Consider the following 24,757-nt stretch of genomic DNA (forward strand, 5'->3'; position numbering starts at 1 on the left):
AACCTCAACGTAGCCTTCTGTGTTGTGCTGAGCACTGAAGCGTATGAAGTGTATTCAGTTTTGAAATCTTTCTTTCTTTCTTTCGTCAACATCCGCAGGCTGCAGGCTACCTCCCGTCAATGAAAATCTCTCTCTCCCGTCCGACGAAGTGTCCGTCTGTCAATCAAAACTCTGCTAGCGCTACTCCCCCCTGTTCAACGAAAACGGTGGGCTACAGCATTATGGGTAACTTTGGGTCGTTTCATACTCATTGTTACAAGCCCTTGGCCCTTAGCTGGTTAGAACACCTGTCTACTAAAGTGGAGGCTGGGGTTTGAATCCTGTTTTTTTTGTCAATCAAAAACACCAACCGCCTGACAAAACGTGTGTAAATCTTGTTAGTAAAAATGTAAAATCTTGCTTCGGGCCACAAAAGTCCTTCGGACAGTTCTGGTGAAGGAGAAGGTCTTCACTTCACTCGGAAAAAAGGCAAATTCCAGAGAAGTCAAAAATAGCAGGGAAAAGAATGTGGCCTGTTCTGAGGGGAGAGAGGCATACCGTCCAAGCTCTCCAGGCATCCCAGAGAGGAAAGCTGTTCGATGCCAATGACAACAAAAGGCTCCATTATGCAAATGATGCTTAATTAGAATTCACATGGTCGTGAGCTGGAAGGGATTGCAGGAGTGTTTTGAAATACATGTTGAGTCATGAAGACAGAGATACAGCAGCATACATGCTGCATGAAAAACACACACACAAACACACACACACACACACACACACACACACACACACACACAGACACGTACATAATGAATCAGCTGAATAAGAAAATAAATCCTCACCACACACACACACACACACACACACACACATACACACACACACACACACACACACACACACACACACACACACACACACACACACACATAAAGAGACAGAGGTCAGAGCAGAAGTGGAATGATACAAGAGACTGTTAGATATTGGAGAGATAATCTCATTGTCTAGATCCCACATGATCTATTTAACAGCAGCCTGGGGGATTCTAAAGGAGTGTAGTCATGTCTGACTGAGTAAGTATGAGACAGGAAGCTCATTGAAGGTGGTTATTCAATCTAAAGACAAATGGTACGACACGGTGAGCGAGATCAAGTTAATGATTAAATCTGCATTTCATTCGACTCTGGAAACACATTCTTTATTTAATGGAATGAGTATGACCACTCATGGCATTAATTCCAATGAATCAGGTCAGTAGAAATGAGTTATGCGTATTATGACGACCCGAGGGACTCCCTGACAATGTAACTGCCAAGGTATTCTTTGTTATCACTGTCCATCAGTTACTCAGATCAGAGAGAGAAATCTGGGCATTCGCTTCGGCCATTTGGAAGGTACAGTACATTAAAAATTAAAAACTAATTTGGATTTCAACCTCATTGGATAGGGAGAGCTATGCATCAACACAGCAATTCACTTAAGGTAATGACCACTTTTCTTGACGTCATCCATCACAAAAGCATGATTTCCTCCATCCATTTTTTTCTCATTTGTATTATTATTAATTTTCTTTTACATCGTACTTATTGGATAGAGAGAAGATAGAGAGCTGTGTGGGGAAATTGAGGGCAGAGGACCCTAAGCAGCCGATATTCATTTGTGGACAGGAGAGCTATGGGAAGAAAAACCTCCAGAGGTATGGAGGGAGGGACGGGAGGGAGGGACCAGAGCCCTTAGGTCAAAGGTCATATATTAATCTAACCGAGGTTAACAGAGATCCAATCCAATTATGAGTGTCTAAAGGTTTACATTAGACATATGCTTAACCTTTTACCCTTTCCTGTTGCTTCTCCCCTTAATCCCATGGTGAAGGCAAGCATCAGACTAGCTATTAGATGAATAAAACTCCTTCATTAACCTATCTAACTATTGTGAGTTTCGCTTGCACCAAAATATATTTATTTTTATTTTATTTTATTAGGATCCCCATTAGCTGATGCAAAACATCAGCCGCTCTTCCTGGGGTCTCCTTCCTGAATATGTTATATATATCGCTAAAAAAACCTGCCTCTTGCTTGTGCATCCAGCTTTCATCTACACTGTAAATCAGAGGAGCCTGGTGGAGGTAGAAATCGGAGGACACACGTGTTTGATACCATTCCCCATTCCATTCCATGCATTACAATGAGCCCATTCTACTATTACTACCACCACCAGCCTCCCCTGCTGTAAGTCCTCAGTAGCAGCAAACAGTTCCAGCATGACCTATTGTCTTTTACTGTGCATTAGTCATCATGGCAGAATGACTTGCATTTAGAGGCTTAGAGGCAAAGGGCGGTAATGGTTCATTGATTGTTATTGAACAAGGTCAGGGGTCAAGGGCTAATGGGAAGGGTAAGGGCAGATCCCAATGAAAAACACACAAGTAATGTTCACAGGGAGGGAACTGGATCACACCACCTCTACAGATACATCAACACAGGCAGGAGTTACTGTAGTCAAGCGATGCTCAATATGACACACAACATTTCCTCACATGCGTAAGAATGTGAAATGTATGTCACAAATACTGGAAATATGAAATATATAGCGTACAGTTCATGTATTCATCTGGAAATCAAGTAATACTGGGTAGGGCCTCCCTTTGCTCTCAAAACAGACTCAATTCTTCGTGTCATTGATTCCACCAGATGTAGGAAACATTCCTTCGAGATTCTTCAGGTGCACTTTCAAGCTGTGAATCTCCCATTCTACCACACCGCAAAGGTGTTCTATTGGATTCAGATCCTGTGACTGGGAAGGCCACTGAAGAACACTGAACTCATTGTCATGTTCATGAAACCAGTTTGAGATGACTTTTGCTTTGTGACATGGTGCATTATCATGCTGGAAGTAGCCATTAGAAGATGGGTAAATTGTGGCCATGAAGGGATGCAGATGGTCAGCAATTATACTCAAATAGGCTGTGGCATTAAAGCGAGGATTGATTGGTATTAATGGGACCAAAGTGTGCCAAGAAAACATTCCCCAGACCATTACACCATCTCCCCCAGCTTGGAGAGGTGTTCCTAATAAAGTGTTCATTTATATATACCATTTAGCTGTTGCGTTGAAGTAAGTGCATACATTTTTATGGTATACGGTAAATGGTGCCAAATCACACCCACAACCTAAGCGTTGTGAGTGCCATGCTCTACCAACTGAGCCACAGAGGACCACAAGCAGAAGATGAGATTTACTAGACAGAGTTAGACCATACCTGATTGCCTCACAACTCAATTGGTTCAAACCCTACTTATCATTCTACGCTGCATTTCTCTACTGCCTAATGATTGTTGTGGATTATGTACGTAGATGATAGTGAGTGATGCTCATGTGATACAGTATACCGTTTTAGATTGTTTTGACGCCAGTCCTTCTATACAATCCTGTTATGTGGATAGAACCTCCAGTCTGCATGCTTTATTGCTGACTGTCCTCTTTGTATCACAAAGTAGTCTATTCTATGACACACACACACACAATCCTTGTCAGATTGATCTATTTCTTTGACACAAAGACATTACTAAGTGAGAGATGTTATATTGTGATGATACAGTGTGCCTCTTTAACATGGTAATCATTAAGGTGAGATTCGTATCAGTTTTATTAATGGCTCTAAACTGTAGGGTAAAAAACACCTTTCACCTGCAGCAGTGGACAGAAAGCCTGGGGGGGGGGGCGGGTTGGGGGGCTCAGAGCCAAATAAAGGTGATGGCAGGAGGGTGTCTGAACCTGAGCTGGAGGGAGAGCAGGTCAGATCCCCAAACATGAAGGTATTAAGACTGAGCTGGAGCCCATTAATCAACCAGGGATTTCATCACAGCGCATGGCATCTAATTAACCAGGAGATGAATCACTACACCTCACAGCACTCCACCAGTGTGTGTGTGTGTGTGTGTGTGTGTGTGTGTGTGTGTGTAGGTGTGTGTGTGTGTGTGTGTGTGTGTGTGTGTGTGTGTGTGTCGGTGTGTTTGTATGTGTGTGTGTGTGTGTGTGTGTGTGTGTGTGTGTGTGTGTGTGTGTGTGTGTGTGCGTGTGTGTGTGTGTGTGTGCGTGCGTGTGTGTGTGCGTGCGCGTGTGTGTGTATATGTGTGTGTGTGTGTGTGTGTGTGTGTGTGTGTGTGTGTGTGTGCGTGTGCGTGCGTGCGCGTGTTGTGTGTGTGCGTGTGCGTGCAGGCGGGATAGAGACAGGAGTGCAAACGGTACAAAGAGATAATGTTAATGAACACAGGCGAAGGCAGTACCACTCAAGTGTGTGATGAACCGCCGGTTTTCCCTTTTGTACAGAGCGGCTCGTTCGTTTTCCTGCCAACGCCGCTTTAAAAGGCACAAGCGAAGACTAATGACAACACAGAGCAGCATGACAACACTACACTGAAGATTCAGTCAGCGCTCTCTCCGCTCATGGACCCGTATTGTTTCTTGTCACTGTAACGGAGGATGTTGTCGAAACAAAACCATAGAAGCATGTTTATCTGGTCTCGCCACAACAATCCACTCCATCCGCAGAAAGGCCTGTTGCTTAAATAAGCGACAAGCTTACTGCACCTCCCGCGCTCAATGTTTAATGTTCTGTGTTGATGGCTTTCAGGTCAGCTGCGAAATTGGAAGAACGCTGAAACAGCTGAGCTCGAGATGGGGATGAAGGGAGGAAGGGAAGGAAGGGTGGTGCACCGCAGGGGAGGCTAGTGGAGGTAGAAATCGGAGGACGGGCTCATTGTGATGCATGGAATGGAATGATGATGAATGGTATCAAACACACGTGAACTGATTAATTCGACGGCTTGTTCAGTCCAATCAGGGATTGGAGGTAGAAATCGGAGGACGGGGCTCATTGTAACATGTGGGTTTGATATCATTCCTCATTTCCTTCCAAGCCTTACAATGAGCCCGGCCTCCGATTTCTACCTCCACCAGCCTCGCCTGGTACACAGAGATACAACAGGGCCAGGTGGCTTCAGTAACCAATCAGAGTAAGGAAAGGATCCAGCAAAAACTTGCTTGAAAGCAATACTGTTTGCGGCAGCGTTATACCTAATAATATAATATATATTATCTGTATCTATGGTCCCAGCGGGAATCGACCACCCAACCTAAGCGTTGTTAGTGCCATGCTCTACCAACTGAGCCACAGAGGACCACTGAGCTACGAAGGATACCTGTTGTATTAGCCCAACTGTAGAGAAATACAGAGGAGAAAAGTGTCACGAATGACCCTCTTCATGTTCACTAGCCTACTGTACAGTATAGTATGTAGTCATTCTGATCCATGGATGTTTTCTTCCAAAGTGATGACTGTACATGCTGTTCCTCTATGCTGCTCCATGCCTCCTCACTGGTCATGTGATCAGCATCTCCACTGTATCTCCGACATGAGTTCATTATACAGGCCTGGAGGAGAGTGGCCACAAGGTTGTTGCATCATCATCTTATGGATTAGAGCCGTTTTCACGGTCATCCATTCACCTGACCTCTTCATGCCACCATTCATCACTTAAATGCTGTAGGCACACATGTGTGGGAGGGCTTATTGCAGAGCTTTTGTGTGTGTGTGTGTGTGTGTGTGTGTGTGTGTGTGTGTGTGTGTGTGTGTGTGTGTGTGTGTGTGTGCGTGTATGTGTGTGTGTGTGTGTGCACATGCATGTGTGCGTGTGTGTGTGTATGTGCGTGCATGTGTGTCTTCAGTACAAAAGCCCAGAGCCTATGTTACCTCTGCCACTCAAAGGCTGTGTAATGCTGCAAGTTTGAAGTTTGAAGTTTCAGGTTTATTGTTACATCCCATTAAACATGTATAAGAGAGTAAAATTCTTGGGCTTCAGGTCCTCGACATTGCAGCGACAAGAGAAGTAAAATGGCAGTAGTTATGAAAAGACAAATAAGGCAAAGATCAATAAAGTGGCAATATTAAGAGACGAGTAAGAGAAATAAGACAAGTGACATGCTGAATGTTTCTCTCTGAAGCGAGGCGTGCGTTTTAACTCAGCCCCTCTGGTTAGTTAGGCTGTGTTTTCCTTTCATCATTGAGCTGTCTTTTTTAACGGAGCAAGCTGCCTCCAGCCAACTGGAAAATGACTTTCCCCCGTCTTCCTACAGGTAATGAACCTGTTCACTCAGAGGGGAAGGGAAGGGAAGGGGCTCCGTGATTTGAAAGTGAAGAGAGAACCGCGAGGAAATCAAGAGGCAATGAGTTGCAATGACACTATGGGAAGGCTGAATGCGTGGAACAAATTCGTAAGTGTTGACGGGTCGGGAAAGGAAGGACAATGTGGGTTAATGAGATCGTTCTGAGAGACGACGTCAGAAAACAACAGCTCTTTTCTTAGAGAGATCCGCGCACACATTTCTGACAATTGCGTAAGATACGTCTTACATTGACATCAGTGGTGCGCGATGATTCAACTTAACACTAGAAGCGCCACGCTATTCACCTACTCTTTAAGGCCCGATCCCAATTCACCCCTAGCCCTTCGTTTTCACCCCTATGGCTCGATTTGCGCGTTCACGTTTAGGGCGAGGGCTGTCTCAATTCATATTTCGTCGAGGGCTAGGGGTAAGGGGGAGGGCTAACTATCCCTTCGTTTCGAGGGATTTCAGGACCACACTAGCTTCGAAGGGCTAACGGTACGCTACCCCTTGATACCAGGATGCATTGCGAATCATCTACAGAAATCTTATGTCGCTCTATTCAATGCGGAAATGTCATTTTACTTTCTCTGTAATTACTTATTAATAAAGATTTGAAAAATTATGATAACCATCGTATTGTCTTAGTTTAATGTCATTACAATGCATTATAGACCTTTTATTTATAACAAGCTTAACCCAAAAATCGCTTTTATGTCGGTGCTGTGTCTAACGTTACAGTAACGCAACGCTGCATGACAGTCGAGCATTTCAGAGATTACAGTCTTAAATCAATTATTACCTGTGGCGTTTGACAGCGGATGATGGTACACATATGTAAAGTTATCTATCAAACGTTCATCTGACTACATGATGCGCATTTTGACCTATTTCCACCCGCAATCTAATCCGAGCAGTTGTTATTAGGTAATATTATTAATGGGTTGTATCATTCATTTCAATGCATTATAGACCTTTTCTTTATAACAAGCACAACAACAACAAAACGTTATCATTCCGATATAAGTGTGTCTAACGTTACAAGCTGATTTGTGCATGACAGCCGCGCATTGACATATTTCCATGTCTGATGGCATATGACACGCGAAATGTAACAGTTAAGGATACGCGTAAAGGATGATGATCTATCACCGTTCGACTCTACTGAGAAATGTTTCCGCTTATTTGTCATCTCTCCTTCACGGGCAAATGTGTCCGTGTCCCCAAGAGATCCTCTTTCTACGTTTTTGACCACCACTATGATGGATTGATTTTTGGATTCTAGACGACGAATTGTTCTGAGAAAGGCGCTTGGTAACGTGATTTTTGGACAACGCTTTATGACTACTGATGGACTCGTGTGTATGTGGTGGCTGAGGATTGAGTCACAGGTATCTTTGGAGGAACATTGTGCGCTGACAGATGGTTAATACTCTGTGTTTTGGTTGGAGTCATTCATTGTCATTATTGCGATGTCCACAAAAAATACATCGCTGACGGAAGAGACTAAAAAAGGAACGTCTAACTACAGTGTGTTGATAACAAACGAAAAAAGATCCTTATAGCACACGCAACAGAAATAAACACAGCTGAAGGCATTGCGAGATGTGAGAATTCGCCGGCAACACAACGCGTCACCCGTACAGCGCCAAACCACTGTTGATGACGTAGGCGCCGTGAAGGGCTGTCCCAATTCAAAGGGCTGAGATTTGAAGGGGTAGGGCTTGTGACGTATTCGAAGGCAAGGCCTTCGAATCGAGTGACACTCGAAAACGAGCCGTAGGGGTAGAAAAGGGAATTGGGATCGGCAGCGGCCTCGGGGATCAGATGACCCGTAGTCTTTAGAATGGGAAGCTGTTACGATGGCGCCTCTTGAACATTAGCATGTAGCTAATGCGTTAAGCGTGTTAAGCGTGTCGGCTTTAATAATGCAACACATTTTCATGCAAGACAGAAGTAAGGATTTTGGGTTTCAGGGGGATAATAATTAATTTAAATAATTGCTTACGGCACGGTTTTCCCCATACAATGTAATATGAGCTTCATAGTTACTGTGCGTTTATTGTCATGTTTATTGTCATTGTAATGTCAGGTGGTCTCCCATTGGTATTGCCAGGTGGTCTCTAAATAAACGTTTATTCTAATATTTATTCTCTGCATGTTTCTATTCAAATGTTTGATGATCATTTCTGTGTTTCTGTGATTCTGTGATTCTTAAATTCGCTTCAAAATGTGCTTCATAGTGCTTCATGCGCGCCGACTCATTGTCCACTATTACCAATCCCTGCGACATTCACGCAGTGAATTCAGCACATGTAAGCTAATAGATAAACTAAACACATTATACTACAAATATCTTATGTTTATTGTCATGTAGCCTAAATAAATAACTGTCATGATAACTGTCCCCCCTATCATGATAACTGACCTCCTGCAACATCTGCTGATATGAAAGAGCATTGCATCCATGGAAAAAAAAGATGGCGGCAAAGGCGAACACGAGTGCACAGAAATACTGCAAAACAGCTAATACTAGCTTATCCTAGTGTGATTTTTAAAAATGTAAGGATACTGGGTGGTAAGTAAGAAAATTGCAAAGTTTTTTTTTTTTACTCAAGGGGTCACATGACCCCACCCTTGGCGCACATAACTTGTCACGACTCGGCCTCCGTGACCTCTACCTGCATGGATTGGCACACCTGCCAGCGATCTGACAATCGACTCCTCTGGCATTTCTCTTGGTCTCCTGGGTCTCCTAGGTTAATTATAATCATGCGCAATGTGACGATATACAATATTCTAGAAGTGAATACAGACTATGTTAATGCTTGACTGAAATCCTCATTATCAGATGGGATCAATCATGTCTAGGTCCCTCGAGAACCTTGTCCAAAACTTGTGCATAAAAATTGACCTATGTGCGTCAGAATGTGTGTGTGTGTGTGTGTGTGTGTATGTGTGTGTGTACAACATATCACACAGAACACTATCTCCTCAATAGGACACAAACCACTCCAATCCTGCCAGATCCATTCCAGTCACCAGGGTAACTAAGCAACATGGCATCTGAAAGACTAAACTCCTGGACTGCAAAAGCAAGCACCAAAGAGCCCCATATTACTCCACGTATGTCTCTTCAAGCATCACCTCTACCTATGGATGAAAGGGTATTGATAAGACTGAGCCTGATAGCTGAGCAGCACCAAACCTGACAGCTGTCTTCTCTGTGGCCTCCGGTCCGTCAGTCGCCGGAAGTTCCTCAGCCAGCACTTCCTCTGGAGATCGGGGGTCATTCAGGACAGGCTTTAGCGCCTTGTCTTTGATCCCCATCCCCGCCGTGATGGCATTCCACAAAGCACTCTGGGATTGAGATCCTGCAACGATGAGGCCAAACAGTGAGAAGAGCAGCCTCAAAAGTGTGTACCTATTTGTAAGTCAATCTAATGGATCACTGCAAACTCTTTCACAAATTCCACATTGTGGTGATGAGCTATTTCATCATTAAGGACGTGACATCGTTCACAATGTACATTGAGTCTCGGTCCACATCATACATGACTCAAGTTTTCGGTGCACTGAGCAAGAGCCTTTGTGATGCTGCCACCTTGTGGATATATAGTGTCATTACTACTGTATCTAAACCACACAAGAGAACAAGTAGGCTGCAGTTCAGACCACACAGTAATTCAGCCTGCAAATAATGGACATTAGACATAGTGTAACACTTACGCGCAAACCTGGCCAGTGGCTTGGCAGCGCTCTCCCCTTCCTCATTGGCCACTAAAGAGATAAAATAGACAAAGAAGGTAGGTGGGTGTGTGTGTGTGTGTGTGGGAGAGAGAGAGAGAGAGAGAGAGAGAGAGAGAGAGAGAGAGAGAGAGAGAGAGAGAGAGAGAGAGAGAGAGAGAGAGAGAGAGAGAGAGAGAGAGAGAGAGAAAGAGAAAGAGAGAGAAAGAGAAAAAGAGAGGAAAAGGTACACAAGTGCCATGAGTGACATGAGTCATAGCCAGATTGCCAGCCATTTAACTGTTGATAAGGCATGGAATTGCACTCCATGTGGTTTTGAAGTTCTCAATTTTCATCAAGGGTTGCACACTAAACTGGCAGTCAAAAACAGAAAGCTTTTAGCTATCATTCCACTCTAAGTCAAATACTGTGTGGTTACCACTTCTGAGACAGAACAGAGAGGAAAGGCAACGGACGTCTACTCTGTGGCACTAAAGAGTCACACTCGGCTGCAGCAGACTGACAAAGTGCTGCACAGGCCGGGTAAGGCAATTGATTGCCGGTAACCATGACGACAGTGGCATCATAGGGTTGATGTGAGGTTGGAGTAAAAAGGAGATCCTTGACTTCGAGGTTATCATGTCTCTCCGTTGTGTCCATGTGTGAGTGTACTAGCTCGGGTCTCTGCCATGAGGTGTTGCACTGATTTTAGTGGTGCACTCGTCATACGACGCTATAGGTTGCCGATTCAAGTCCCACTCTGGCTATTCCCCATCAATCACAAACACGTGTTGTAACCTGAATTTCATCATACCTTCCCTCCATCCTCTATCTAATTCTCACTTCTTTCTCTGTCTGTATTCTCCTGTTCAGTGCATGGTTGGATGGTTGGATGGTTGTTGGATGGTTGGATGGGAGCCACAACAATATCAGAGCAAATGCACAAAGTTCATCAACAGTCTCTGGTTGCCAAGACAATGAAACTAAGTCCTTGTGACGTCAACTTCCTCTCCTCCAAAGCCCTCGTTACCATGGAGTAGTATTGCAGAGGGCGGTAATCTGTCAATCATATTCTGGTCTTCACCCAGGGTTACTGAGTCCAGTTGTGCATGCTTGATGATGAATAATTCATGTTCTAATGAATGGTGATGCCACAGAAAACTGGGACATAGAATGTTATTGTTCAGTTTAAGAAACATTGAATTGTAACAGTGCTAAACTGCCATGCTCTCTCTCACTCTCTCGCTCGCTCTCTCTCTCTCTCTCTCTCTCTCTCTCTCTCTCTCTCTCTCTCTCTACTATACTATACTTACCTATGGTGATGTTGAAGCCATCAATGCTGAATGTGGCACTCCGGCCTTTTTTAAATTGTTGTTTCTTAGAGTTAGCTTCAGTCATTTTAGACCCCTGACACGTCTAGTATCCGTACTCGCTGCGAGTGTCCCCTTGCGAAATAGAAGCTGTTATTCCACAAGACACTTGTGAGATTCAGTGCAGTCAGTGGGGAGAGTTGTTGTCAGGGACACGAGTGCAGCGCAGATATCTGTTGTTCTTTATCTCCTCTTCGGTCCGCCTCTTTGTCTCTCCTTGTAACACCTCTTCCCACCTCAACAAGCTCCTCCAGGCTGCGATACTCTCTCTCCTCTTCTCCTTCTTCTCTCTCTCTCTCTGCCTCAAACACAGCTCTCTGTTCACATGCTATCACTTCATCGGAGAAGCGTGGTTGGGGGGATGGGGGGTTGGGGGGAGTGCAAGGGGGCCCTCACTTAGCACATCTCTCTGTGAACCTGACTCCTGGCTCTGCCAAGCACTTACTGAAAAGCTGCTATTCGGGTCTCACTAATAACAACATGGTGACTCCTGCCGCCCACTGCGTCTAGTACAGTAGTCACTCCCACGCAACTTACACTCTATCTCCGGACCAACACCGTTGGAGTGCCAATCATGCATTAACAACCTGTAATGTTGGCTGTGCGTCAGTGGAGGCTGGCGGAGGTAGAAATCGGAGGACGAGTACATTGTCAAACACACCATCAAACACACCATTCTCCCATGGTGTGCATACCAATCAATGGTCCTGGTTTTAATGTTGTCTTATCGCAGGGGCCGTTATGGAATGTGACCCACAGAACTGCAGTCTAATGGATGTTTCTAAACAAAGGTTAATAATTAATTTGGAGAGCGGAGATCTGCGCACACCGGTACTCTCCAGGTTAATGACTAATCAAAATTGTAATCGGAAACTTTACTGGATCAGAAAACGGTTCATTTAACCTCTGATTTGTTCTCCATCACCGCAACTCCGTTTTGAGATCATTTGATTGAAAGCACAATTTCACACTCATTAAAACTGAAATGTAATCTATCAAGTTTGTTTGTTTGTTTGTTGTAATGGCCTATCGTTCACATGGGTGAATGACCACTTCACTCTCTCCAGTGTGTATCTTCTCCCCCTCTGAGCTTGTTAGCGCTTTGTCCTCCCTTACCTCACACAGCACTGAGTCATCAGAGAGAGGCCCCCTTGTTAGTGCTATTTGACATTTATGAGATGACGTTTTAAATTTGCCATGTTTCACTACAGCCCTCTAATTACTAATTAATCCCTTTCAAGGACTAAAGATGGTTGTCAAGTCTCCAGTCATCAAACAATCTAGATGCTAGACACTTATTAGAGTATGCTGACAGTGGCACATGGTTCAGAAAACAACACGTATAGTATATATATATATGTGTGTGTGTGTGTGGGGGGGGTATATATATACTGATTAGCTACGCTACAATGGACAAAAGGCTATCTGTTTGTATTATCTCTGTTTGTGTATATATACGTATATATGTAGATATATACTGTATCACTGGAAGCTGGTGGAGGTTGAAGTCAGAGGATATCACATGTGTTTCATACCATTCCTTACTCCATCCCATGCATTACAATGAGCCCATTCTCAGATGTCTACCTCCGTCAGCCTCCCCTGTTCTGTACAAATTGTTTTTGTTTTCTTACCCACTCTGTCCCGTGGTGTATACTGATGGCCATGTTTTTATCCTCTCTCCATCCTGTCTGCAGGCTCAGGCCACCGAGTGATAATCACTCGCCTTTGTGTTTCAGCCCCTGCAGTTCTTGTCTCTGCTGCGCCTCCTCCCACCAACCAAGCCTTAATCTAATTCCCCCCAAATCACCGGCAGTACCCTGCATCATCTAACGCACTTCAGCAAAGAAGGAGAAATGAAAGGAAGAAAACAGAAAAAAAAGGACTGTTGCTTTTGTCCCTTTCTAGAGCACTGTGACTGCTTGTGGCACTTGTTGTTCTAGAAAGACTTATTAGTCTTATTCTTGTTGATTGTGATGTACTGTCTAGTAGTTGATTCACTTACTAAAGACAAACACACTTATTGGATAAGTGGGTCTGCTAAACGACTAATGTCATGTACTGTACATGAGTGGAAATCCTAGCAGCAGTGATCGGAGTGGCAGATAGAATTAATTCTAAACAGCCATCATGTCTGTTGGTGTCTGTGTACATGATGACTAATTTCACCAACACCTGGTACTAGAAGGTACACTGTATACAACAGCTGTTCTGGGTCCATTGATGTGTCATCCCACTGGGGGGGGGGGGACAGCCTAATTATCATTTGCATGCGAGACACTTTTCTGTGCTACATTTATTTCGTATCCATCCGACCGGGATGATGCATTTTTCATACGACGAACAAATCAACGGTCCACGTCATGATGTCTTTTACTCATACACAACAGGACGAACACTACCCTAAAAGCAATGGTTTTGAAATCACTAAAACGGGAGGGGGGGGGACCTCAATCCCACCCGTAGCTGGAGTATCTAATGGTAGCCAACCAAATGGGTACACTTTCTGAGTCCTTCAGAATTCAGAATTACACTCATTTTTAATAGCCACACGACTGTGACAGAGGTGTGTGGAGTACAGTCTAGTTAGCACATTTATATGGGGGTGGGGGAGTCGGGGTGGGGGGTGTTGAGGGAGGGGGAGGTGACTGGCACGTATTAATGGAGGTGTTGGACTGTTCTCTAATGATTTCCGGGGGGCTTGAGCATTAGACTGGACGCCTATTAGTGGGTGATCGATTGAAGAAGAAAGGGCAATTAGGGAATGTAGCGAAAAGAAGGGATGTCAGGTATGAACCCCCTATGGAGAAACACTCCGGAATCCTCTCTAGTCTGTATGAGATGCTTTGTGAATGAATTGGTAGATGATGAGGCTGTTATGAAGCTGTTATGAAGATTTATAGCAAGTCATACTGTACTAATGCGTTAGAAACAGGTCATTGAAGTGTTGCTATGCTGTATTTCCCTTGCACTCACTCAATCTTTTTTGGTGTTTTATTACATAGTATCATGTTACCAATTAATTGAATGCAAAGCCAATCTAGTTGTTTGAGCAATCTAATTTAGATTGAAGGAGAGGATATTTTATCAAGCTATAGCTTTCAACAAGTGATTCAATACGTACTGTATATATTCGTGCCAAGATTCCTTGAGGGGTCATTGTCAAGCTGATGTCGCTGTCACCAAGGCAACCATGAGATCTTTGAGTCAGACCATTGACTCAATGTGTATGGATGTCCGTAATTTAAATCGTTACTAAATCAAGGCTTTGAACATCTCTCGACCAATCACAGTGCCTGTTTTCATCAACCCGTTGTATAATGATTTGTAAATGACACGGAGGATAAAGGGAAACTAAAAGTTGTTTGGCTTTCAATGATCAATTTGTGACCGGTTCTGATTAAAAAGTCCTCAAGTAGGACAAGGTCATTTATCGTTTTTTTCCAGACAATGAACATTTGAAAATAGTTGAAGAAGATGCTTATTTTAATGTTGGTACAACTCAAACAAAATACCTATATCACAATTATGGTCTCGTTTTGTTTAAATTTGGAGACATAAGGGGCCGGTTTCACAGACAAGGCTTAAGCCTAATCCTAGACTAAAAAACATCTTCAATGGAGATTTTACATTGAAAGTGTGATTTAGTCCAGGACTAGGCTTAAGCCTCGTCTCTGAAACCGGCCCAAGAGCTTATGTAATACTAATACTAACGTAGAGTAACTCCATAACTGAAAATGCGACGCATGACTGATACTTGATTGAATGATTTGATTATTCTTTTAAGCCAGTAATCACATGGATAAAAGTAATTAAATGCACATGATAAAATAATAATAATAATAAAATATTCTAGGAAATGAGGAATGTGACCCAAAATGTATATTCATTTATATGTAATCTGTTGCACCAGGGGTAAATTCCATCTTAGTATGAGGTTCACGGCTTGTGTGTGATGTTCATAAATACATATTGTTCATACATCAACACACCTGGGTCCTATTATGTCTGTAGAGGACTGTCACTCACCTTTGATCTGAACATGAAAAAGAGAGACAGCCACCCACAGCTATTCATCTCAATAAAAGGTGACAGTGTGTAGAACAGAATAGCATATCAATTTCTAAGAGATTTGACAGATAATATTTCACCTATTACTTTACATTTCGTTCAAATTGTTTGCAATGCTGCACACATGCTGCTATTATGCTGACATTCATACTTATGCTGACATTCATACTTATGCTGACATTCCCATGAACTAAACATGGCTTTGTTGCTTATGAGTAGAAGAACACAACCGTAGACACAACAAAGCAATGTTCTCTATGCATCCTCATCGCTCCCTTTACCAAGCCAAAGATAGAACAACTCTAGAGAGAAAGGCGACAGTAATCATTCACTCTTATGGAATATAGAATATTTTGATCATCACATTCATAATAGGAGGCAAAACAACCTCATTAGAGTCTTCCCCTAGAACACGGAACCGTGGAACGAGATGACATCAGAGCCTGAACAGTCTGTTCCTCTCGGCTGTTACCACAGTGACACACTCAGGTCATTAAGAGACACTGGGAGCCAAGGATCTCGCGTCTTCCCCTGACAAACACTCATTAGGGAGACGTTTAAGGTAATGTTAGCTCGTGTTGGGTAACCTGAGGGAAATTATCTGACAAAACAGAACCATACAAATCATACCGATGCTTTGATTCTGTGGAGTTGTTGTCTAGGTTGGATTTGGGTTGCCTTTTAAGCCCTGTGATTCGCTAGGATCAAAGGTTGATATCCCACTGTTGCCGTGTAAGCTGTGGACACAGACAGTTGGAGGCCTTTTGATTATGATCAATAGTTTTTCCCAAGCAGAAACATGAATACACCCAGACAAAAGTCCCAGTGTGATAATCACTGTTATCTCAGCTGTAGGCCAAAAAACAACAAATAGCTACTTTAACTCATATAGATAGTGTCAAATAATGCCAGGCTGACCAGCATGGCGCCTAAAACATTATTGCACTCCCACACTAGGATCAGAATAAACACTGAGGAGGACGATAATCAAGATAATCAAGAATATCAAGATAATCAAGCCATCAAGTAATCAAACTAAAAGTAATCACAGTAAGAGAGGCAACTGAGGCTAATATCTTGAAATGTCACATTTACAAGGTATGTATCATCCCTGCTATCTGAAGATACATCTCTTCAGGCTACACCTTAACTGTCCCTCCTGAAACGTCTCCATCCCCTCTATTCCCCTGTAGAGTTTGTCTACTGTAAATAATAATAATAATTATTATTATTTTAAAAAAAACATAATTCTTCCTTCTTCTAGCATTTGTGACAGGATCTGGTTAAAAAGTCCTCAAGTAGGCCATGGTCATCTTTCTGTTTCCCAGATTATGAAAGTGCAGATTGTAAGCTTTCAAATGATGTGTGAAAATAGTTGAAGAAGATTATGCTTATTTGAATGTTGGTGCACCTCAAACCAAATAGTGGAGAAACCCGCTCTGAATCAAAACACACACACAACAGCTGCTAGTAGGCTAGCTCTAAAAAGAAACATCGCTAGGAACATCTAACTGCATGTTTAGCACATCGCAACATGCTGATAAAACATCAACAGGCTAAAAACACATAACTACACATAGTTAGATGATCACACAGTCTATGCTTTTGAACACATCCTAAAACGAAGGTTGTGTATCACCCAGTAGCTAAAGTATTGAGTGATCCTAAAACTGTTGTTTGTTATATCAAGTGGGCTCTTCAACACTTAAACTTTCGCAATACCCCCCAAAAAACTTGAGAATTACCGACATGCGTCCCTTTTCACCAGACTGAGTTTTGACTGCCAATGGCCTCTGGCCCGAACATAGATTACTTTTTCATGCGAGGACTGATGGATAGATGATTCACTTACTTAGACAAATGTATTTGTTGTAAGTCGCTTTGGATAAAGGCATCTGCTAAATGTCAAAAATGTAAATGTATTGTCTTTCATTAGAAAGGAACAGGAACAAGAACTTACTGAGAATCGTTGAGATTGATTTCTTGTCTTTCTCACACGGCTGTACATATGATCTCAATTAAACATAAATACCGTCTCATCTTTCTTACAGCACTAAAGAACCCATTCTGAAAACAATTCATAGTTGATTAGGTTTCAATCGACTTAATCCCCTCATGGTCGGTAGGAGGGACACTCTCTAACAGTGGAGGTTGTTGGAGGTGAAATCGGAGGACGAGCTCATTGTAATGCATGGGATGTAACAAGGAATGGCATCAAACATGTTGTGTTTGATAACATTCCTCATTCCGTGCCATGCATTACAATGAGCCCGTCCTCTGAGTTCTACCTCCACCAGCCTCACCTGCTACGACCTACTTCCTGCCATAGCAACCCAATCAACAGTGGAGTAATTATACCACTTCAATAACACGGCTATTACAAAATCTCCTGTGCCCTACGTTTACACCTCTCTCTCAAGGAGGGATTCACACTCACAAGAAGCCCTTCCTGCCCTTTCCCCCGTGAGACTGAGGAGTTACATCTTATCACAGAGGAACATGTACTACCTAAAGCATTACTCTAAATACACAAGCAGTTATGTACTGTAGAACAGAGTGCAGTTTTACCATACAGTAATTGGGATAGTGTATGCCCCTCTCGACCTCCAAATGGAGAAACGTCCAATTAGTGGTATGGACAGGACAATCAGAGCTAATTCAACATATTTCCATTGCATATGCATAGCTTATTCACATGAAATGTAGACCAGGCATTAGTATTAACTCAATACAACTACACAGCTAAAGAAATTGTAACATTCCAATCCATAAAAAAAAAGCTATGTGCAATAAAGTGGAAAAAACACTATTGAACAACTATTGAACACAGTAAGAAAAAGCTCTAAAACCATCTTATGCCATTAATGAGTTCTCCTACCTGTGCTAATTACAATCAGCTGGGTTAGTGCATGTTAGTGGGTAAGTACTTCCATTCTTTGGAAAAGGGTTTCCCACCTCTGAATGCAAGTAAACAAATCATTTGTCACCAAGCTTTGCTGCAAGAAGCATCTCATGATGGGTAGAGGCAAAGAGCTCTCCCAAGACCTTCACAACAAGATTGTTGAGCAGCATAGTAATGGCAAGGTTACTGACGGATTTCTCAACTCCTGAATGTTCCTATAAGCACCATTGGGGCCAGTATCCACAAGAACATCACTCGACCATCAACCGGTCACGCACAGGAGCACTTCGCAAGATTTCTGACTGTGCAATCAGAAACGTTAGTCAGAAGAGTAGCCCAAGAGCCAAGATCCACTCGAGCAGAGCTCCAGAAAGACCTGGAAGCAGTGGGTACAGTTGTCACAAAGAAAACAATATGCAATGCACTCCACTGCCACGGTCTCCATTTGCGGTTACTCCTGAAGACTCATTTGGAGAATCTGGGAGAATGTAACCTGGTCAGATAAGACAAAGATCTAACTTTTCGGCAACAATATGACGCACCATGTTTGGAGGAGAAATGGTTCTGCTTATGATCCTAAAATGACCATACCTACAGTGAGGTTCAGAGGTGGAAGCGTCATGGTATGGGGCTGTTTCTCTTCACATGGTACTGGTGGAATTCAAATTATCAAAGGGAAGACGAATAGTACCGGGAAATTCTTGAGAAGAATCTGTTGCCATCCACCAGGTTGATGAGGATGAGACATGGGTGGATCTTCCAGCAGGACAACGATCCAAAACATACTGCAAAGGAAACTCTCAATTGGTTCAAGAGGAAGAAGATAAGGGTGTTGGACTGGCCTAGTCAATCGCCAGACTTACATCCAATAGAAAATGTGTCAAAGGAACTGAAGATCAAGATTCACCAGCCCCCAGGAATCTTCAAGATTTAAAAATGGTCTGTGTTGAAAAATGGGCCAAAATCCCACCTGATCACTGTGAGAGATGAGTTTTTTCGTACAAGAAGCGTCTTGTTTCGTACAGGAAGCGTCTTGAAGCTGTCATTAGAAACCAAGGCTTCTCCACCAAGTATTACATACACTTCAGTTAGCTTGTTCAATACTTCTTTCCTGTGTCATTCACGTTTATTGCACATAACATTTATGGACTGGAGTGTTACAATTTCTTTAGCTGTGTCATTTTATTGAGTTAATACCAATGTGTGCTCTAAATTTCATGTGAATAGCTGCAATGGAAATATGTTGAATACATTTTCTTTTGATGTGTCGAATACTTATTTCCCCAACTGTATCTATATACATCTAATAGGAGACTGTTTGGCTGAGGCTGAGTTCACTGATTGATCCAGAAGGGAATGTGAGTTTGTGTCTATTGCTCTCCCCTCAGTGGACCAGGGGACTGTGCAGGTGAGAACCACAGAGGAGAGACAGAAACTCCTCAGGTGGAAAGAGGGCCTCGTCAGGTGTTCCACCTACACACCAGGGAGAGGGAAGGAAACTCTGCATGAAGCATCACTGTTGCACGGCCATGGCAACCACAGCACAGCTGATATTTATGGAGCCATCCGGGGACAAATCCACTCTTCTGGGAGGGATAGGAAGGAGACAGGGAGGGGGAGGGTGTTTGAACAGAGGAAGAGAGATAGAGCAGGAAAGGGCTATGGGGATTCTCTAAAGGATGGTTGATGGAAAAAGGAGATTGTTGTAGAAATGTGTGGAAATGTGTGATAAAGGAGGCTGTACAGCGCTGGTCAGAGTTGGGGTCTTTACATACAAAGGCTAGGCTCTCCGCTCCTACAGCCATTAGAATAGGCATTCTTTTATTCAGAAATAGATGCGAGTTAGTAAGTATTTTGGCAGACTTTTCAGAACATCTCTCAAATATTTTACGAAGACAGATCAAGGAACACTACTCTGACATCAAAGAGATGCTTGATAGTTTGGTAACATGCGGGTTGGTCTTCAAAGGACTCTGTCCATTAATTATGAGTATGCTAGTGTTGTCTATATTCCTATGAAGCTCTTTTTTTATACATTCGGGACAAAGTGCCCACTACTCTCTTATCTGCAGACAAATGGTCGGTAGCCAACCACAATAAAGGTGTTAGGATGTACAGGCAAACATTGAGCAATATTATCAAAGAGTTGAGGAAGAATTTCTCCAGATAAGTGGTAAATATGTGATGTGGTTATTTCGTTGTAGAAATGTAGATAGCCTTATAGAAATAATTAAGGGTTCATTGTCATTTGAGAAAGAAAATGTTGTTCAGATGTAAATCACAATTGCATTTGTACATTTAACCCGTGTGCAATACAGTTTTACCGAGTTTGCGAAAGAGACTTACGGTGAAGTTCACTACTTCCAGGGGGCTCTTCCACACTGCTTGAAGTTTGTGCCACCGCATCGCCGTCCTGTGCGTTCAGGACCTCGGAGAGCGACTGCCTCGTGCTCTGTCTTGCGATTTGGTCCGAAGATCCGTTCAAGCGCGCGCTTTTCTTCCTGATGTCCCGGTCCGTTTCTGGGGCTGAGTGGCTCCGCTCGGAGTCAGGCTCCGGTTCCGATCCCACTTTGACCAACGCGTGTCTTGTCCTTCTTGTCAAGGCGGATGTCACGGAGCCCATTACGACTGTTTGAGGTCTTCTTAATCAGTCAGAGCAGGTCATACTGTATTTTAAGGGTGCAATAAACAAAGCATGGTAGATAAATCTATTTTTCCCAAAATTTTCTAGAGAAACAGCCTATTTCCAGGTTGCTGCATGGTGCATGCTCATCTTGTAAATTTGTTAAATTGCCGGTTCGCTGCGATAATCAGACAAATGATGCATATTACAAGAGAAAGAAAAGTAGCCTATACCTTGTTGGAATACGGAAAAGTCGAGATAAACTAAATATGAGCAGTGTTCATCATACCTCCATCCTCTTTGAGCGCATCCTTTTTGTCGACAGGGGATGTCGTCACGGGGAGAAAGTTCTTGGCAAACACATTGAACTCTCCGGGGCACGGCAAGCGAAAACAAGCGACACTAATTAGTCTGGCAAGTGTCCCGGATTATTAATATGATGAGGAAATCAAGTGCACATGATGGAAATGTTCACGTTTCTCATGTTGAGACAACTTTTAACATATGACTGTTAAGTGTAAGGTCCACTTATTTTAAAATCGGCATACTTTACCATACATTAATGTTTGCATAGGCTATTAATGTTGAATACGGTCATGAAATAGCCTAGTTAATGCCAGCAACATACTGTTCTATCCAGTGGTGTAGTCTAGTTTTTTCTAGTGGGTATACTGTGATTTTGCCCTCCCAGTCAGAGCGACACCTGTCCCGTAGCGACACCCCATAAGCACCACCACACTCACTTATGCATACAGTATGCATCTACACCAGTGTTTGCTGCCTTGGGGGGGGGTGGCATGGACTGTACTTGTACATCAAGCTGCCTCACGCTACAGAAACAGGAGATAGGCTCCTTCCCTATGGGCCGTTAGGCTCGAGAACCATCGGTTCTCAAGGCTACTTATGTGGTCTTGACTACCTGTCCACTTTCTCACCTGGTTCTTGCTCTCTCTCTCTGTGGTGTGCCGACACCATCCTGCTCTCTCTCCTTCTCTCCCTCTCTATCCTCCTCTCTCCCTCTTTTGCTGTCAACCAAAAGGCAAATATAACAACCAGAGTATTTATAATCTAATAAGAGGTATACATTGAATTCATATCAAATCATATCATTCTAATTGAATATTGGGTTGCTGTGGGCAATGCAGTCAGATACTGTCTTTACTTACTCTCTCACCTGTAAGAAAATCGTATGTCCAACTACAAAAAACAGACATTTTCAATGAGTGAGGGTTTGTTCCAATGCTTCAATCCACTGTCCATGTACTGTAAATATACCATTATGGTATTGTAGATTGTATATCTACTTTAAGTAAAATAATAAAGTGCCTCCAGTTAGCTCTTTAGCTGGCATGTGTGCAGCAGACTAGCTCATCTCATCACCTCTGAGCTAGCTAGCTTGCTAGTTCTTTGACACTATTATTCACACCATGAAACTATAATCAGACGTTTTCTAGTCACAATAATAACGACTAATTTGAACTAACTTTCTCTGTCAGAACACAGTAATTATATTTGCTAACATTTCAACTTGCTTACTTTCTTCTGCAGAGCTTTCACCCTGCAAAAACTCTCTCGCGTCGCACGCGCACACTCGCGCAAAAACAAAAACAAAACAAAACGAAAACATTCTCCAGCGCAGCACGAAGCTGTGTGTGGAGGTCTGACCCGCCCGCCCCAAGGCTCTGTAGGGGAAATACTGAGAGCATTCTGAACGACTGGTTATGCGATAACAAACATGTCAGAAAGTTTGAAGTAAGTGCTTCGTAACACAGACGGGGTGAATTTATGAATATGAATAAAAAGTGTGAAAGTTCTGTCACAAAACGCCGTTACGTATCCTCGCGCATTTTTAAGTGGGTATACGCAAATCCTTGTCCTTTCCTAGTGGGTATACGGCGTAGTCCTGCGTATCACGTAGACTACACCACTGGTTCTATCTATGTAACTAAAGAGTTCAACTAATCATCAACTCAACACGTCACGGGGAAGGGTGCAATGGATCTTCAGCACCGTTAGGTGGCAGTCAATACAGTCGGTCGCTCAATGTACGTCACTGAGGTAGAATCCCTCTGTCTCAAAGGCTACACACACAACTGCCCGCCCTGCCCTGCCCTGCCCTGCCCTGCCCTGCCCTGCCCTGCCCTGCCCTGCTGGCCTTGGATATTTGTCAAAGTAGACACATCATGCTTCTTCACTTCTGAGAAGACGCAGGAGGTAACTAAGTACATTTTGTTTTGATTGTCCTCTAAGATGTTTGCAAATCCACTTACAGCCGACTGTACCACACACACACACACACACACACACACACACACACACACACACACACACACACACACACACACACACACACACACACACACTTCCTCTCTGACTTAGACCCAATAAAGTGGTTTGCATGATTTGTAACTGATGATTCACACAAGCATGAACTGCCTTTTTGGGGTGTGTAAGCTATGATTAATGAGTGCATGCACCAGCACTAACTATTTCACATTTATGGAGGAACATGATGTATCTTTATCTCAATTGGAATGTGCCTTGTGTGAAAAATGGTGCATGTTCCTGCTAGAACAAATATTGTATAATATTGCATCTAGTGCATCTACAGCTAGAACAAATATTCTATTCCCTGACATTCGGGAGAGCCTAATTGCAACAGTTTGCCTTTCAAACTATGTGGAAGAGTGGAATATTAACAGACTCCCCCGGAATTCCAGATTTTCTGTTCCTGCTGTTGTATAACTTTAAACATTGGATTAAAGAGATTATTAAGTGGATACAACTATATATATTAAGCATTGTGTCCGTATTGAAATTGGAAAATGTAACCCTTGAGAACGAAACTTACAGAGCCATGCCTACATAACATGATGTGATGTTTAATGCTGAAACCCTAACTGACCTGCCTCTATTTTGCAACTTGCCTGCCTTGGCCCTATCAAAAAGAGCCTGAGTGTTCTACAGTGGCCTTCCCAATCACCGGATCTGAATCCAATAGAACACCTTTGGGATGTGGTAGAACGGGAGATTCACAACTTGAGAGTGCACCTGAAAAATCTATCAAGTCATGATGGACCAGAATCTCAAAGGAATGTTTAACATCATGTGGAATCTATGCCACGAAGGATTGAGACTGTTTTGAGAGCAAAGGGAGGCCCTACCCAGTATTACAGTAGTAGGCTATAGTGTTCCTAATAAAGTGAGTGTAGTAGCCAAAGCCACTGTGTGATTTTATTGGACCATAGCGAAAATGAGGTAATGCAGAAATGTAATTCATCTAAATGTGATGTAAATTTGACTGAATTCCTGCCAGTTTACATTAGGGATGCAACCTCAGCAAATATGTTCAAGTCAAGACTAAAAACCCATCTTTTTAATATTGCCTTTAAATGACTAAATAATTAAATTATGATTATATAATGATTGGAGCACTTTGAGCTGCAACGTTTGCAGGAAAAGCGCTATACAAATAAAAAGTTATTATTATTATTATTATTATTATTATTATTATTATCTGTTTACTGTAGTTATATCAGTATTACAAAGCATTGAGATGGGACAGTTCTGGTATTTTTGCCACCAAAATGCTAACTTTGATACACTTGGGTATCCATAAACCATAAAAGAGTTTTACTGAAAAGAAAAAGGGAAACGGCTAGAAGCAATATATGAAATCTGTAGCTTTATGTCTATACACAGTAATGTATAAGAAAAAGGTTATTTAAACATGTGACAATGTTTCTACGTTGAACAGTTGTTGTAGAAAATGAACAAACAAATTAGTTTAATTAATTCTATTAATTAATTTCTATAATAAGTTGTTCTATGCTACTTGGAAGTTTTGAGTCATATTTCAACTTGTCTGATTGCGATGACATGATTTGTGATGAATATAGGTCAACTCTACAATTTAAT

General features: G+C 42.6%; 1 protein-coding gene across 1 annotated transcript in view; it reads right to left on the reverse strand.

Moving 5' to 3' along the window:
- LOC308172052 (dual specificity calcium/calmodulin-dependent 3',5'-cyclic nucleotide phosphodiesterase 1A-like) overlaps positions 1-20,839 on the reverse strand; it is a gene marked incomplete at both ends in the record, with an annotated part of 64,359 nt that extends 43,520 nt beyond the window's left edge. The window contains 3 exons of the mRNA XM_080546963.1: positions 9,356-9,521; positions 9,877-9,927; positions 20,575-20,839. Of these exons, the coding sequence (XP_080403089.1) occupies positions 9,356-9,521; positions 9,877-9,927; positions 20,575-20,839 (482 nt within the window). The remainder of the gene's footprint in view (positions 1-9,355; positions 9,522-9,876; positions 9,928-20,574) is intronic.
- Between the last annotated feature and the right edge of the window lie 3,918 nt (positions 20,840-24,757).

This window comes from Nansenia antarctica, assembly GCF_963989245.1.
Source record: "Nansenia antarctica genome assembly, chromosome: 16".
Classification (NCBI taxonomy): domain Eukaryota; kingdom Metazoa; phylum Chordata; class Actinopteri; order Argentiniformes; family Microstomatidae; genus Nansenia; species Nansenia antarctica.